Source organism: Taudactylus pleione, unplaced genomic scaffold (genome assembly GCF_031769625.1).
Source record: "Taudactylus pleione unplaced genomic scaffold, aTauple2 ptg000095l, whole genome shotgun sequence".
NCBI lineage: Eukaryota > Metazoa > Chordata > Amphibia > Anura > Myobatrachidae > Taudactylus > Taudactylus pleione.
The window spans coordinates 5,141,605-5,160,335 of record NW_028284497.1 but is presented as its reverse complement, the minus strand read 5'-3'; the positions used below and the strand labels follow the sequence as shown (position 1 = coordinate 5,160,335).

Genomic DNA, 18,731 nt, shown 5'->3' with positions numbered 1-18,731 from the left:
AGCAATGCCATGAATCAGGACTGGGGGATGTGGTACTGTAGCAAGTGTGTTTACATCATGAATGGTCTGTCACTTTTGAAGTGCTAGGCCACTTACCTTCTCCATTTCCCTCTTAACACCCAATTATTCATTCATTAGTGACAAACGCACACGGAACCTGTTCACCATTACTCTGCTATGCACCATTACTCTGGTATGCAGAATAGCAGTTAATGTGGCATAGCTGTCAACATCACCACAAACCAGGACAGCGACACAGAAAATTCAAATCGGGATTATTATTATTATTTATTTATATGGCGCCACAAGTGTTCTGCAGCGCCTTACAAAGTACATAAACAAATAAGTAACCAGCGACTTACAATACAATACAATGCAGGACATGGATAAAAAACATAGCTATATATTACTGACCTTTACATCCACATAAGCAGCCAAGTGTTAGTTGGGGAGTAAGAGATAAATGAAAATACAATAGGGAGAATCACAAGAGGGTAGAGGACCCTGCTCGAAAGAGCTTACATTCTAAAAGGGATGCCTAACTAAGGACAGTTGGGAGGTATGATTTTGAGGATATTACTTTACAGGCTTGATGTGAAGTCTAACCTTCCCCTCAAGTAATAATACTCTATTACTACTTAACACTGTGCTTCCTGGCCCTCAGCCTATGTTGCCACGCCAATACATCTAGAAGCCAGTCAATGCGCTCTGCAAGCAGTGAATGTAGTTGGAAACGCACCAATGTGCACTTCCTCTTGCACTGACTATGGGCTTCATTCTGAGTCGGACGCATCCGTGGGAGCTTTTCCTTTATATTGCAGTAGCCTCCTTATGCTAATGCAAGAATCCACCTGTGTATACTAAAAATCTGTTTCTGCATATGGAAGCCTATCCCACCCGCTTTTTTTTGTGTCCGCATCCGCAACTGTCATCATTAGTATCCGGACTAGCATTCACTCCTTGCTGTGCGCAAAGACCCGTCAGATTGGAAGCCACAATACACTCTCACGGCACAGAATAGTTCTGTGCGTTCACATTGTTACCGGACAGAAATGCCCATTTCACGGAAAGAGGGATCAATCCGTCCATGTGTGTATACCCTATCCAGCACATGCGCAGATGTCGATTTTTTTGCTTGGTGCATGGGCATGATGCTGAAATGCGCAAGATATGTTCGCATTTCCACTTGCGTTCTGCCACTAGTACACCCAGCAATGCATGTTGGCAGGGAAATGTAGCAGGCTATGACTCCTGTACTGCTTCACAGCGCTGCAAAGTTAGGAGTTATATCACTGCACTACCTAATCAACAACTGCAGGAGGCAGTACATGGTGATATGAATCTCTGTGTGCTTCCTGCTGTAATTAGTGATTGCAGAGCGCAGTGACTGGTTGCCTAGACATACTAGGTAAGGAAGGAATTGGCCTGAGTGGATGTAACATTCTCTAGATCCACATGGATCCTTTCATTTGTTTTGTTTTTAGTGTGTAAAAAGAGCACAGGTGTAGAATGTGTCTTTCAGGTTTCTAAATGAGTGGCTTCTAATTAAGCAGATGGTCAGGATACTGTAGTCCAGAGGCATCACTACGGGGGTGCAGGTCACACCAGGTGACACCATTTGAGCTGCTCTTTTGGTGTCACCCTCTTGGATGGTGTCACCAAATAGCGCACCAGTGGGGTGATAGACGCACGCCTCTGCCATGTACAAGGGCCCAGTGAGTGCCACGCCAGGTGTTACCACACCTGGTGACGCCTCTGCTGTAGTCACTGTGGGTCAGAGGTGGACGCAGTGTTGATGATTGCGCAGTTTATCAATTTTTTGCTAATGTCTGAGAAACCCCGATTGCGCAGGCTTACCACTGAGTGTATGCAGAGAATGCTGTTGTGAACTGAGGGCCTGATTCAGACCCGCTCGCAAGCGGGACGATGGCCGGGCAGCGTGCGCACTGCGTGTGAGCGAGCCCTGGAGCAAGCGAGAAATCACTTGCTCCGGCGCTCGCGTCCAAAAGGGGCGGCTGTAGATGTTGATCGACAGCTCGCCCCGTTTGGTAGGCAGGTCAGGGGGGGGTGGCTGGCCAAACGGAGGCGTTCCCGAAGGAACGCCTGCCATTTGGGGGCGGCCCCACTGACATCACAAGTGATGTCAGTGGTGAGCTTACGGCTCTATTAGAGCCGGAAGCTCACTGCGGCTTTGCAGCAGATGAGACCCTACCACAAGGGTCGCGATGGTCGCGACCATCACCTGGCCGCTCGCTAAAGCTGTGGGTGGAGGCCGGACACAAAAAAAAAAAACGCCCTTCAGACCTGCGAGCGGGTCTGAATCAGGGCCTGAGTCACTTGTAATAATAGAGCTGGCGGCAGACAGTCATGGCTGTTCTAGGGAGGTGGCTTGAAGTGAACACAAAAAAAGGTTGTCTTGGGCATCTTACGGAATTGTCAAGGGTGGGTCAGTGAAGGTGGCTGCGTTCTCAGACGCAGAGCTGCAGCTACAGAGGCCATGTTTATAGAAAGTTGAGAATGAGACAATGCGCCAGCCATATGGTCTTCGTAATGGTGTGCTGATGGTGGAGTGTTTGAATACACCGGCGGATTTCCTCTGGCCACGGACATGGAATGTGGGCATCTCAGGGCTTGCAATCTCCAGTGCTCACAATTGAAGGAGGGGGAGGCTGATACCAGCATTTGCATATTATTGCAGCAGCGAATTCAAAATAAATGGCAGCAGCACATACATTAGTGTCCAGCTGTGAATCAGGCCCTGAGATAAGAAGCAGGACACGTTACATGATTTCGTTTTGGCAACATATTATTAACACATTTTTCAAGTGTTATTTGGATGTTCACTACATGGCAAATAATGACTAGTTTTGTTTTGCTACATGAAGACCTTCTCAGCTCATATCAACAAATCAATATAAATATAATAATGATGACATCTAGCTAAGCAAGTGTACAGATGGGGCGATGCAGTCGCAAACATACATATAACTCTGCACAAGGGGCGAATATCTGCATTTAGGCCCTGATTACGTACACTGCTAAACCAATGGCTGGGAAATTGTGCAGGCATCGGACCGTGCTGCGCATGTGCAGTACGAGTCCTGCGTGATCGTATGCAGAGTGGCAGCAGACTGTCAGTGATTGAGTCTGCTGCCGTTTGTGAGTGGGCGACGAATGCCTCCATTTCCCAAAATGGAGCTGTGTCTCCACCAATGGGGGGGAGGGAAGAGGTCAGGATCTCTGACAGAGATTTCCTGGCCTCCTGTATTTGCGGCGGCTGGTTTGTGTGACCCCATGGGTCACTCAGCCAGCCAATGTGATCGCAGATTATCCGATGCTGCATCCTTGGATGCCTCCTGCTCATATTTATCGACAGGAGGGGGCTGCCAGGTCGGTGCAGCAGGGAGGGTGGAGGCGGTTTCAGTAGGCAGAGCAGGGGGGCGTGCTGACGCGATCGCGTCTCCATCCCCTGCTTTACCGGCATTATAAAGAAGGGGGCGGGGCTATGATGATGCAATTCAGTGTGAATCGTGTCATCGCACCGCAGGACTGCCCACAGACCCAGCGGATGCGGGGGCATCGTGGGGGGGGGGGTGGCGGCCGCCATTCCCGGGGGATGGCATACTCTTGCGGGGTGCGGGGAACGGCAATCGATTTTTGGGAGGCTCCGGGCAGTCCCGGAGAGTAGGCAAGTATGCTCCAGTATTACAGCTATCACAGCTGCTAACATGTTCCTGCATCCTCTGCTGAATCACGCCCTTAGGGCCCGATTCAGACCCGCTTGCTAGGATGCGTTCACTTGTAGCTGCCGATGTTCCACAATGTGCGCATGCATCACAGTGCGCGTGTGCGAACTAGTCCATGTGATCGGGAAGCGTTCATCCACTGAGCATAGCCAGCTCGCTAGAATGAGTGACAGGACAAGCCGTTTATGGGAGGTGACAGGGGTTGGTCGTTGAAAACGGGGGTGTGGTGGTGCGAACGCAGGCGTGTCTGATGGTCTTAATGCCATTTCAGCGGCGTGCTTAATTATTATGGAGCGTCATAGTACACGTCACATGGTTGAATTACACACTGAATTACACACTGAAGCACTCGAAGTGCTTGCGGTAGGGTATGGTCAACCACAAGTGCTGCGATCGCATCCGATGGTACTCGATGTTACCGATGGTTGCATACACTTCCTGGATTTGATGTGCATAAGTGAGCGTCTTAAGACAGACTCTTGGGCATCTAAATACACACCGCAATCGCATGCCAAGACATAGTGGGCATTCTACTGTCTTACTGTGTGGTCGCGGGATTTGCATACTTTGGCTGCGTGCGAACACATCTAGCGAGCGGGTCTGAAGTGGGCCCTTAAGCAGCGTACACACTTGGCGATATTAATGAGCGATTGAATGATTACAAAATCGTAATCATTCAATCGCTCATTAATCATGCACAAATCGTGCACTATAATGTCGGAAACGACCAGCAATGCGCGCTCCTGCTGGTCGTTTCTGACATCTATCATCGCCTGAACATGCAGGTCAATCAGCCAATAACGACAGATTGGCCATGTTCAGGCATGAGAGAGGGTGCCTACACTGAATGACATATGGTTCAGTGTAGGCCCTACAGGGGATCAGGAACGACTGTACGATTACGATGTTGTAATCGTACTGTCTTTCCTAATCGCCAAGTGTGTACGCTGCTTAAGTTCCATGATTTGTGTGCAACACTGAATCAGCCCTTTTGTCTAACATCAGTATAAGATATGGTACTAATGCTCGGACTGCAATTATTGGGAGTAAACTAAACTATCCCAGTTTAAAATTAGGATTGAACATAATGAATATACTAATTTCTAAAATGCTTGAAAATGTTCTACCCGCTAGTCTGTATAATTGTCAGGTGTCATGTAGACCTAAAGCTCCGTACACACGGAGCGATCAGGCAACGCTATCGCTGTCTGATCATCCTGCGCCCTCCTGGTGTGCTGGATGATCGATATCGATCATCCAGCACACCACCAATTTACCAATGACTATAACGACCCGCGTAACCTGCTTGATATCGAGCAACTTGACCTGCATGCACGAGCGATGGACGATATCCATATCGTCCATACATGCCCGCGCATCGCAGGTCGTTGGAGGGTTGGAAGGGGCCAAAAACTGAACGATTTGAACGATAACGATATGAATGATATCGTTATCGTTCAAATCGATCAGTTTTATCGTACCATCTGTACGCAGCTTAAATGTAACTTGTTCCTTATACTTGACACCATTAAGAGGGCACATTAACTTTGTTTACTACTGGACATCTATAAATAAACATGTATACTAGTAGCACTAAAAGGATAAAAAATGTGAACAAGGCTTAAAAAAGTAAAAAGGGTTTCACAAGCATGCAAGCTTAATGTGTCACAAAACAGGATACAGATCCATAGATGATGTGTGAAATGTTAGGAAATAATCTAGCTAGATTAGAGTACAGATAAACTGGTATATAGTGATAGTGAAAGGAAACAACACTGTATTCATGTGGATCTCTGGAATATTTGTTAACTTTTGTGGCGGTTCCCATTGTTACTTCTGGCAAAGTATAGGGGAGGGAGTGTTATGATACTGAGTCCTGATTGGCTGCCTATGGAGGGTGTGAGAAATAGTTTGTACTGATTGGGGCTGGGCTCTCCTCACTCTCACACCATTAAATGTTGGGAAAAAATGTGATACTGACATACTGTACTGTGTTTCAAGATAATTATTCATCCGTGGCTGTACAAAGCAAACAAACACAGAATTTTTTTTAATTCTCTCCCATCACTTAACTTTGCTGCAAGCCCTTTCACCTATATGCACATAACTGGTGTTGATTAAAATAAATTAAAACAAAAGTTATTATAGTTTATTCATCATTTAATACAAAAATGTGAAAAGAGTGAAATATGGGTTGAATAGAGAACAAGAAGCAGGCAACAAGATTTAAACAGTAAGGGACATATTTATCAATCTGTTACTTTAAAATCATGCAGAAACGTAAATTAGGTATCGGGGTTATTTAAGATTAGCCTAATGCAGGAGATTTTAGAGGTATCTGTACATTAGACTAAACAACGCTGCAGACCTCAGATCCCGTTATTCTCTCTCTGGACTGCTGTCTGGCTGTATTTACCTAGCTCCGAAAAACGTAGCTTTTGGTGCTTGGCACCGTTTGTTAACACCATTTTCAGATGATATTAGCAGCTTTGTGTCTCTGGAGCAGGGCCAGCTCGAGGCATGTTCGACCAGTGCGGTCGAACAGGGGAGCCATCTCACAGAGGGCGCACCCCTCCCAGCCATTCCTGATTTCAGTGGGACAGTCCCGTTTTTCGGGCACTGCCCCGCTGTTGCTATGAAGTGTCCTACGGGCAGTCAGGAAGTTGGGCACCGCCACTTCCGCAGCTGTGCGGCGGTGGCGGCCCTGGAGAAGAGGAATGGACGCACATGTGCACGGCATCCATTCAGTGCAGAAGAGAGCTGGGGGCAGCCCAGCTACTGATGTAGTGCTGGGCTCTCCCCAGCCTGGCGTTAACGGCACACCCCAAATAACGTCATTTAGTGGCATGTCCTATGGTAATTAGGCCACACGCCCATTTTCAGTTGCTCACAACCAAGACGTGCGCAGGTAACGGGCGCATGAGTCCCGTCCTGCACAGGACACGACTCCCCCTGGAGCCAGCCCTGCTCTGGAGGCATTATCACATGAGCGTACCCTCCTAATACATCCCACAATGCCTCCCTATATAGTATATGGTGCCTCCTTCCCTGACTCCAAAGCCGCTGAGTAGTCAACTTCCGCCGCTGTGTTCAATTTCTGCATGCACACTGCTGCATACAGTGCAGAGCGGCTCCCAAGTCCCCTCTTCAGCACTCAGTGTCACGGACATGATGTGTCACATGATGCTATGGAGGTGTATGCACCCACTCACTGTGCATGCATAACAGTCGCGGGTGTCATCCTCTGTCCGGGCTCGCCCCCAGCCTGACATTACTGGGAGGCGTGCCATACAGACACGTCCCCAAATAACGACATTTAGGGGGCGTGACCTATAGGGGCACGAGTGAAGAGGCGCCGGGGACCGGACCAGCACAAGGCGCGGCAACCCCTGGAGCCGGCCCAGGGGGTAGTGGCAGTGATGGTCCGGTGCGCTCTGCATGGGGGCGTGTCGTGAGGCTAGGCCCCTGTGACTCGCAGCACGCCACCCCATCGCACAGGGCGGACTGCCAGAGCTGATCTACAGCCCCAGTCCGTCCCTGTTACAAACTACTATAAACAGTGACTTGGTGATTATTAGTCATCTGTTTCTCTAGTTTTCTTATCTCTCACTACTTGGCTCAATGTGGTGAATAAATAATGGTATTAACAAGGCAAGGTGTTTTGAAAACAGCATTCTGCTTGCAATTCAGATAGATAGTGGTACCCATATTATACTGGAGTTTCCATAGCTGTAATTTCCCACAGCTGTTCTTTGAATTGAGACAAAGAATGGACATACCGCAAGTAGGTTAGTCAGAGTGGTGATAACACCTATTGGGTCAGAGAGGCGTCTGTAAAGTTAACAAGTACGGGGTAAGGTATTATATACCATTCCAATTGTAAACACTCTACACATTCAAAAACATTAAGCAATCAGGGCCTTTTATATAGAAATGTAATACTTTACAAGTGAATATATCAAAGTAAAGTAAGGTAAAGAAGCAGGCAGAGGAAGTACAGACAATAACCCAATGTAGGTACTGTATTGTGAACATTACACATGAACTGCAAGTGCAGCCTTGACATTGTTGTGTTTATTTTACTTTGTTACTGGTACTGGTATGTTATATGTGCAGGTAATATTATAACACAGCTTTTTTTTTTTTTGATGCATACTGTTTTTTGATTTGTGGATGTTCCTATCTTAACCGCGCCCTCCGTCCCTCAACTGTACAGACCATACAGGTTAATCTCCTCATGAGGACACTTGTTTTGCTTTCATCCTTACCACACTATGGTAAATGTCTGAGTTGCATAAATACATTTAATTAACACTACTGCAAGTGCAGAGTGATCTGTGAGGATCACCTGTATTAGACTTCCCCATGGTTAATGTAATGTAACCTCAAACACCACCTCACAGTACCAATTGGATAAAAAATGTTGAATGAAATAATCCTTCCTACGGAGTGATTTATCTCTGTTGATCTCTGTTGATCATCACTTTAGTGGTTTTTAATTTTATATCACAATTGGCCGTAGGGCTACTGCTGTGTCTGGACAGAATAATATTATAGATATATAGATATTCAGCAAAAGTATTGCCTTATTTAATCATACTGATGAGTATATATTAATTATTTGAACAAATACTGTTTTTATATTAATGTAAAGAATATTTTTTCTACCTCAATTAACTAGAAATACAAAATTTTAATTTCTATCGGCTAATTTACTCTTGGTTTGTATTTCTGTGCAGGTAAGGAACTGCCACTGAATCCTGTATGTATTTTGCAGATAGTTCACATACTTAATGGAGGCCTGCACATAAACAATTCCAGACATAGGGGTCAATTCAATAAGATTTGAGTTTGCGAGAGCAAAATCGTATCAAAACTTGCATACATTGTGGCAACGCGAGCACCCGTGAAATGCGAGATTCAATTATAAATTGTGATTTGCGGGACTCGCTGCAAGCTCATGTGGCTTACAAAAAGTGACCAGGGAGAAGTGACAAATGAGATGGCAGGGCCATATTGAAGGCTGTTAGTGACCATAAGGGAAGTACTGTAGGTTCTTAAAAGAGATAAAATTATTGATTTTTGCATTTATTTATTAATAATGACAAAATGATTTTTGCTTTGTCAACAAATGTAAGTCTTTTCAATATTTTGGGGTACAGATAAATGTGTTTAATGTGATTGTCTAGTGTTCTTATACAGGTTTTAAAAAGCTGGAAAAAAATACTTTTAGCTCTCATGTGCAACTTGTAAAATCCCTCTCCCATCAATACAACACCCCCACATACCTTTCCCACATCATTTACACCTCCACATACCTGCCCCACATCATTTACACCTCCACATACCTTTCCCACATCATTTACACCTCCACATACCTGTCCCACATCTTTTACACCTCCACATAACTGTCCCACATCATATACACCTCCACACACCTGTCCCACATCATATACACCTCCACATACCTGTCCCACATCATTTACACCCCCGCATACCTGTCCCACATCATTTACACCCCCACATACCTGTCCCACATCATTTACACCTCCACATAACTGTCCCATATAATTTACAGCACCACATACCTGTCCTACATCATTACATCTCCACATACTTGTCCCACATCATTTACACCTCCACATAGCTGTCCCACATCATTTACACATCCACAAACCTGTCGCACATCATTTACACCTCCACATACCTGTCCTACATCATTACATATCCAAGTACCTGTCCTACATCATTTACACCTCTATATACCTGTCTCACATAATTTACACCACCACATACCTGTCCCACATCATTTACACCTCCACGTACCTGTCCTACATCATTTACACCTCCACATACCTGTCCTACATCATTTACACCACCACATACCTGTCCTACATCATATATACCTCCATGTACCTGTCCCACATCATTTACACCTTCATGTACCTGTCCCACATCATTTACACCACCACGTACCTGTCCCACATCATTTACACCTCCACGTACCTGTCCTACATCATTTACACCTCCACATACCTGTCCTACATCATATACACCTCCATGTACCTGTCCCACATCATGTACACCTCCACGTACCTGTCCCACATCATTTACACCTCCACATACCTGTCCTACATCATTACATCTCCACATACCTGTCCCACATCATTTACACCTCAACATACCTGTCCTACATCATTTACACCTCCACATCCCTGTCCCACATCTTTTACACCTCCACATACCTGTCCTACATCATTACACCTCCACATACCTGTTCTACATCATTACATCTCCACATACCTGTCCCACATAATTTAACCCATCATAGAGCTTTTTAGATAAAGTCACCCGAAAACTGACATGTCTTTATCCGCCAAATTAAGATAGTTTAACCCATCCAAAAGCATGATTTTTTCTTTAGAGTAGTATGCTTTCTGCAAATTTTTTTCCTACCTTTTCACCTGCATAGAGATTGCATATAAAAAAAATGTAATTGCAAATTAAATGCACTGTGCGAATTTGCAGTGAAAATGGCTGGCAGTGCCCTATTTGATTTGACCCCATACAGTATATTTTCAAATAACTTAAATGCAGTATATCTATTTGTACAGTATGTGTAGTTTTAAATAGCCAAATTAACAACTTTAGTAAGGAGTAGAGTTACAGTTTCAGAAGTTGAAAATTATAGATGTATTCCTTTATTTACAGTTCCTGACAGCATTATAAATTCACCCCATAGCTATACTGGGATGTAGTCAGCATCCCTGCGTGCGGGATGCCGACAATCAAAATACCAGTGCTGGAATCTCGGCAGCGTGAATTTCTGACACATGATCATGTTGCATAATGTTGCCACACTATGGCCCTAGATTGCCACAGACTGCACGGTCAATGTTATTACTGAGTAGTTCCATTTATGGTCTTAGGGCATGATTCAGAGATGGATGCAATGTCGATATTTACGCAGATTGAGCAATTGCTTGCTATTGCGCCTGCGTGTTAGCTACACTGTGCAGCACAGCAATTAAATTGCGAATACGATCACACAGAGGAATCACTCTCAAAATTAGTGTCAGATAGTCAGCGTTTAGGGGAGGTAACAAGAGGAGGTGGTTAGAAAAACGCAGGTATGTGGAACCGTTTAAACACCGTTTTAGGGGAGTCCATACATTAGCCACTGCGTTCTTGCTCGTAGCAGGAGAGCCCTCTGCGTGTCTGGAGACCCGCTATGTCTGCGACAGCTTAGACTTACTCAGAGGGCTGATGGCCGCCTGATCTGTGATCTGTTTCTGGTTTTGTGCATGAGCGCTGGATGTGAGATGCTGTCAGTGGGCGTCTCTAAGCACTGGACGACAAGTGAGTCATTAGCATATTTTCGCAAATGCGATCCGTGAGAGATCGCAGCTGCAACAGCATTTGTGTCTATCTTTGAATCAGGCCCTCAATATATAAGTGTGGCAATACAATGGAGACATTGGGTTCAATCCCATTCAATGCGCTTGACAGCAGCGTGTATTTGCTTAAAAGTGCTTGCAGCCCCATAGGGCTCCGAGCAAAATTATGCCAATTTTGGTCTCAGAGCGGCCCGCGAGGGTGCAAGGTGCCGGTCCATTGCCAGTGTTTAAACGCCGTTGCAACGGAAACTTGTACCCTTCGCAGGGAATAGGATTGGCCCCATTGTGTCACAGTGACAGTGACCAAGTTTTAAATCGCGAAACGCTCCATGTCTATGATCACAAAACAACTTCCACAAACTCCCCGCTCCCTGCCACATCCGGGCACCGCCAATCGCCAATGTCACTGACTGACTCACACAGACCATATATGTTATCAGGCGGAACGGAAAGCTAATGAGTCACTGACAAAGTTACAGCCAATCAGAACTGGGGGCTTGCCTTGAAGGAGAGAAATTACCCAATCGTTTTAGGGAAGTGTGAAGGGCACGTTTCTCGCAGCCAATCAAGAACGTTTTTCTCTTGTAGAACGTTGTGAGTCATTTCTGTGTACATAACATATACACATAACCCGGGAGCCCTGTATGTAATGCACACTGTACACAGTTGTGTGATTGCTTACAGGTGCTGGTTAGTGCTGTTATGTCTCCCCCAGTATATGACACACAGAAGCAGGAGATCAACATAAAAGACGAAGCACGTCGTAATGGGTAAGTGTTACATGAATCGTCTCTTCTATTAGTGACTGCGCACACGTGGGACATCATTTGTCACGGTCACACTGTTCTGATGATCAGGTATTAAAGATGATGCTGGTTTAAGGGTATTGATGAATACTGATGAACAGATGACAACAAAACTCGTGCTGTGACCCGTATGGCTCACACATGTGTTTGCGTTCGTTTTCTAAGCAATCGGCCGCTATGGATTAGACTTTATATGCACAAGGATTCAAAAATCTCTCCTATGGTTCAGAAAGGAGCATCTAATCAGCGCTGAGTGATCAGTCTATAGAGAAGTGACTAGCCTTGTTCTGCCACTATGTGATGCTTATAGAACCCTTCCCTCCATTACACCTCATAACCTATCACCAACATCCTTACATATATTTCAGTACCTTTACTCCTATCCTCCTTTGTATTTCCTTGTGCATATTCTACCCTTCACTCTAATTTTGGTCAGTGATATATTGGCTTTTTTTGTACATTTGTAAATCAATGCTTGACAAGAAGAATAGAGTAGATTTCTCAAAAGCTTGTCTTTAACATAAAATGCCAATTCTAATTAAAAAGTGTCCTTGAATTATTTGTTTATAATATAGGTACCACTGCATACTTATCCTAGAGAGGATTTGGTTATCTTGAGCATAACTTGGAGATAGATGAATTCTCCTATCCAACCTTTCCAGCTGTTTAACATGTACCATTGGTCAAAGAAGCCAGCTCCATGAGTGCTTGAGCACCCCTTATATTTGTATTACCACTATTCATGTCTATGCATACCATTTTGCAGCCATGTAGAGGGTGGCTTCTGAAATTACAAAGAGAGTCTTGGGAGTGACAAATTAGTAAGGTACCAGATACTCCAAAATACCATCATATACATCAGGATAGTATTGGTGCACTGTAACAAAACAGAAAAAAGTGTACATGAGAACAAAATCCTAAGTGGCGTCCATTTATTTATCAAATGACAATACTACAGTCATCACCTATTTTACTTGCAACAACTGAACTGGGTTGGGTACGTGATCCTGCTGGTCAGGATGCCGACAGCAGCATCCAATTAGTCAGAATCCTGACAGAAGTTTGTATGTATACTAACCCTTACCCTAACCCACCTTTCCCGCATCCTAACCCTAACCCTCCCCTCCCCCTAACCCACCTTTCCCGCATCCTAACCCTCCCCTCCCCCTAACCCACCTATCCGGCATCCTAACCCTCCCCTCCCCCTAACCCACCTATCCCTCATCCTAACCTCCCCTACCCCTAACCCACCTATTGCATCCTAACCCTAACCTACCCCTAACCCACCTATCCCGCATCCTAACTCTCCCCTCCCACAGCCTATCCCTAACCTCCCCCCCCCAGCAGTCTAGCCCTAGCCCATCCCTCCTACAGACTAACCCTAACCCTTCCCCCAGTGCTTAACCCTAACCCCTAGCCCTCCCCCTAATACTCACTGCCAGGATGTCAGTGATCAGGATTCCGGTGCCGGGATTCTGACAGCCGGCATCCTGATCGCCGGATGCTGACTACATCCCACTAAACTAACACAGATACAATTACTGTATTATTCTCCACTTCTATTCAGTATCTGTAATGAATCTGTACCAGAAGTCACAAGTACAGTATTTTTGTTCTAAACTATCCTTTTTTGTGTCCTTATCATATGATTGCTATTTGTGTTTGCAGGCTTCTAATGAGAATACATTATAAAATGGAGTTCTGTCTGTAGTGTCTGTCTATGTGCTCAATCATCAGGGTCGTAGCTAGGGTAGTGCAGCCGGTGCCATCGCACAGGGCACCACAGGTCAGGGGGTGCTGTTTGGGTCTGTAAAAGTTCTGTTTATTATCATTCTTGCTTGTAGCTTCCTCTTATTTCATCCCCAACATCTCCTGGCCTCTCCTATATCTTCCCTGGCCCTTCCCCATGAAGCCATGGCCCTTTTTTGGGTGCATTATATCGCTTTGAAAAATTAGGGGGGCGCCAATGCTCTTCCTGGCAGAGGGCACCAAAAAGTCTAGTTACGGCTCTGTCAATCATACAGACATACAAGGAGATCAGGAGCTGTAGTCAGCATCCTTTCAAGATTCCAACATATAACACTGTCAACAAAATATATTATTTCCATGATTATCATTGCTACCCACTTACATAGTGACTATACTGTATATGACTATATGTATAACCTGTTTCTTGTGAATTCATAAAAAGAGCAAATTTGTGGTAATATTATACACATACTATACATTTACAGACGGAACTAGTGACATTATGGGGTATATTTACAAAGCATTGATAACCCATTTTTCTGCTGAAAATGGTGCAACAATAACTTGTTTAGTAAATTTACAAAACAAGTTTTCGAAGAGAAATCATTGATTTCTTATGCGGTCCTATCAGTACAGCAGTTTACCGCATTCCTGTAAAGCTGGGTACACACTGAGCGATGTGTACCCATCCAAACATATCGGATCCTGGGTACACATCAGAATGATGGAATGAACGACAGAACGATCACTTGTTCTGTCCTTCATTACACTGCATGGTGCCGCATTTAAGCGCAGTTTCATTGTGTTTTTTATTTGCTAGTGAGGTTGGCAAATACCTCCTTTCTACTGCTGCATTAATACCTGATCCTCTGTCTCAGGTTAGCGCTGGATGTTTCTTGTTCTGCCGCATGCGATATCATCAGGTCAAACTTGGCAAAGTCACATGCGCCTGCGGGAGTGCGCATATCGTGCATACACACTGCACAGTTTGTCGTTCCCATTTGTCCAAATCAGAACAACATTGCTCCAGTGTGTACCCAATTGAAGAAGCTACTCATATTATTATTATCCTTTATTTATATGGCGCCACAAGTGTTCCGCAGCGCCTTACATAGTACATAAAACTAGTAAGGGAACAAGAAACAAGTAACTTACAGTACATTACAGTGCAGGACAAGGATACGACTTGTATACATTGCTGCAACAGCGATTAAAGCACTCACAATAAGCAGCCGGGAGTTGGCAGTCCTGTGTTGAGTGCCCTTATGGGGAGTAAGGAGTAGAAGAAAATGTAAAGAGAAGCACATGAGGGAAGAGGTCCCTGCTCGTGAGAGCTTACATTCTAAGGGGAGGGGCAGACAGACAGGCGTGACACGTGTGGGAATTTAACTAAATTGTGAAAAGTCTTTTCAGAGTTAGGGGTCTAGTTACTAAGCAGTGTTAGGAGACAGAGTGAAAAGTGATAAGATACCAGCCAATCAGCTCCCAACTGTCATTTTTCAAACCTGTGAGATGGCAGGAGCTGATTGGGTGGCACCTTATCACTTTTCACTCTGTCTCCTAACACTGCTTAGTAAATAGACCCCTTATTGTGCCAAAGATTATACCATCTGATGCTGACATTATGCCTGCAATGTAGTACACACTGTAAATGTGTATGCTATATGAGCTACTTATCCTGGGTGCCAACATTATCCACCATTTTCAGGGGCACCAGAACTAGAACCTATACTTGCCAACATCTGACTCTTGTCTGCCGGGAGCAAGGAGCCTGGTTGGAGGTCCCGAGGTGTGTGGACTGGACAGGTGGCAGTAGCAGGGTGCATGGTGCTGAGATCACATAATCATGGCCTTGTCCTTGCTATGCAATGCTGTGATTCCCGCCATTTTAAGGCAGGATGTGGAGCAATGATGACGCAATTCAAAGCAGATCGCTTCAAGTCGCTGGACCACCCACTTCACTCGGGAAGTGGGCGGCACCGAGCGACAACAAATGGGCTCTGTTGTACGCATCTGTGCAAGCGAACCATCCTAATGTGCGCTTGGATTGGTCATCATCATCATCAGTACGCATTGGCACCAGCCCTATCTTTGATGTAAATAATAGGTTGCCTGAAATCAGGTGTATTTCCACTTTTGGCCAACTCTGAGTAGCACGCATTGAACATTGCCTACATAACAATGATGCAGCACATCCAACAAATGCACTTTCAGCTGTAAATGGCGATGCAATCTGAAAACTCGGATGATTTATTCCCCAAATGGGCGTACATGTTCACCTGCATCAGTCCCCATTATGAACTTCTCCTATTAGAATCAGCACATACTGTAGGTGTATTAAATATTAAAAATAAGATACAGTAAGAGGCATTTTACAGAAAAGGCAGTCATTTATAGTTAATTGTGACGATGGCCTGCATGTGCAAACTAAAGCTGTGACTTCTCATTTCAAATTAGGGTTAACATTTTGGCATTTCTAATTTCCAGACTCTAAAGGAAAATTACTTCCCTCAAAAATTGGAAAACAGACTATTCCGTTTATATATATATATATATATATATATATATATATATATATATATATATATATATATATATATGAGTGGACAATAGATACAGCTGGCAGAACAGTCGCAGTACCAACACTATGCACACAGGGCAAGGCTATATTTGGCATTAGTGTTAGCTGTTTTGACAATGAGTCATTTCCTCTGAAATGGTTCTGTACTGTAAAGTAATGTTAGTTTCATTTTAATTTAACCGTAAATCCTGAGTGAAAAAATAGTCATATCTACATTTCATTATTATGCATGGTTGGTCAATAAGAAAAAATTCTACAGAAGAAATTGCAACACAGTAATTGTAAAAAGAGTGCTAAAAAGTAGAAGAATATTCTTTCAAGAGGATTTATTTTGTTCAAGGACATTAGGCCTTTTAAGTAGCCCTCTCTAATGTATGTGTGAACATTGAAACTAATAAAGTTCATCAGCACAATACCTTGAATTAATACTTTTCACAAAACATGTTACATTTCACAGATATCACTAAGCACAAAATACAAAGACTACCCATTTGTATCATAGGGGATGTAGTTAATAGACCGGAGGACTACATGCGCCGGTCTATATCCCAACAACTAAAGCCTGACGGGGGACTTAAGACTTAAGATAGGCGTCGAAATACTGACGCCTATCTTAGGCTGGGTACACACCTAAACGACCGGCAATCGTGCCGATGTTCAGGGCGATTTGTCTTCACCCTGGACATCACATGATTGCCGGTACACACTTGAAAGATGTAATGAAAGACAGAACAATCACTGTTCCGTCCTTCATTAACTTGTACATTCTCACATACGATATCGTATGATTGACTGTGCAGCACAGCCAATCGCATGATATCGCATGCGAAACGCGGGTACACGCAAATTGGGCATACACACTGCACGATATGCCCGATTTGTTGTTTCGATTTTGCTAAATCGGCCAAATCGGGCCGATATCGTACAGGTGTGTATGCACCCTTAATCCCAACGTCGAAATACAGAAGGACGCCAGACCGATCGAGGTAAGTCCGGGCGTCTTAGCACTTAGCCGTGCAAGGGGGAGGTTAGGTTTAGGGACTCCCGGGGGGACTTAGGGTTAGGCACTCCCCGGGAAGGGTTAGGCTAGGGGGAGGGTGGTTAGGTGCCACTGGGGGGAGGTTAGGGTTAGGCACCCTCAGTTTTAGGCACCAACCCGGGAGTCTTAGGGTAAGGCACCACTAAAAGCGAGTTAGGGGGGGGGAGGGGAGAGTTAGGGTACTTACCAGCCCTAGTCGGGATCTTGTCCTGTCGGGCTTCTGTAGTCGGGATTTCACACCCATTCCCATCATAGTATATGTACAGTACTCTTATCTGGTTGGATTATTGTATAACTGTGCTTTGTTAAGGTGTGGTCTTTTCCCAATATATAACAAATATAATAAAATGTATAAGATGTCTGACATTGACACCCATGAAGCAATATAATTCTCTTATCTGTAGAAAACAGTACAAATTACAGTCATGGCATCTAGAGTAACTAATGTTCACAAAACAGTGATCGTGTATACTTTTGCTAAGTTATATATATATATATATATATATATATATGCATATTTTTTTTCTTTCTGTATTTTCTGTTGGCTAGTCTATAGCTATTGGGGCAGATGTATGAAGCTCTGGAAAGTGATAAAGTGGACAGTGATAAACGACCAACCACTCAGCTCCTTTGTTTGAAAAATGACAGTTGGGAACTGATTGGTTGGTCGTTTATCACTCTCCACTTTATCACTTCCCAGAGCTTCATACATCTGCCCCAATAGTAACAAAAGACATTTTATGCCCTTATCACCACCGCTAAGTTCTGAGACAGGAAAAATCTGTAAGGTAAATGCAGTTATATCAAGATGAGGCCTCTGACAGCTGTATTGTGGAACCAGTACTGACGTTCACAGCTCTATGTGGTACATAAGGCCTGAAACATTAATAGAAAAGGGAGTAATGTCAGTGCTCTACTTGGTCTATTCTTAAAGCAGTGATAACTGCTTCCTCTGGCTTTATTGCTGGATAAAGGGGTTGTCCCCGTTTCCTCTGAATTAAGAAGAGGGTTACTGCAGAGAAATCTAGAACTGTGGTTTATGTTTAATTGATAAAACAGCGGGAAGCGGCTAGGTAATGCATCTTGAGCTATAACCTGCAACATGTATCCTGCAAAGCTCTAGTGGGGAGTGGCTTTTTCAGGATCATCTCAGGGTCATGTCTCATTGCATATGTGCATATTGGCTGAGCTCCTCGCTAGCAGTGTAAAGCCGGGTACACGCGGTACGATGTAGGTAACGATCCAATCTTGTTAGCGATTTCCCTTGAACTCCTGAACACTCCCTGACAAATGATATTGTGAGTACACATGGAACGATTGTACAAACGATATAGATGGGTCGTTAACGACTACAACTCGTTAACGATATATCGTTTGGCAGCAAATATCCTCACGATGCATCTTCTGTCTCTT

The 18,731-nt window shown here is 44.4% G+C and overlaps 1 protein-coding gene across 2 annotated transcripts in view; it reads left to right on the top strand.

The window, feature by feature from the left end:
* Nucleotides 1-18,731, top strand: part of PNP (purine nucleoside phosphorylase) — a 103,616-nt gene that overhangs the window by 16,051 nt on the left and 68,834 nt on the right. Inside the window, exon 1 of one of the 2 annotated variants that reach the window (XM_088469915.1) lies at nt 11,752-11,913. The exons of the other annotated variant lie outside the window; for it this stretch is intronic. Coding sequence (XP_088326041.1) covers nt 11,846-11,913 — 68 coding nt within the window. The 5' untranslated portion in view covers nt 11,752-11,845. Of the gene's footprint in view, nt 1-11,751; nt 11,914-18,731 lie in introns of those variants that run through there. 2 annotated transcript variants of the gene reach the window in all.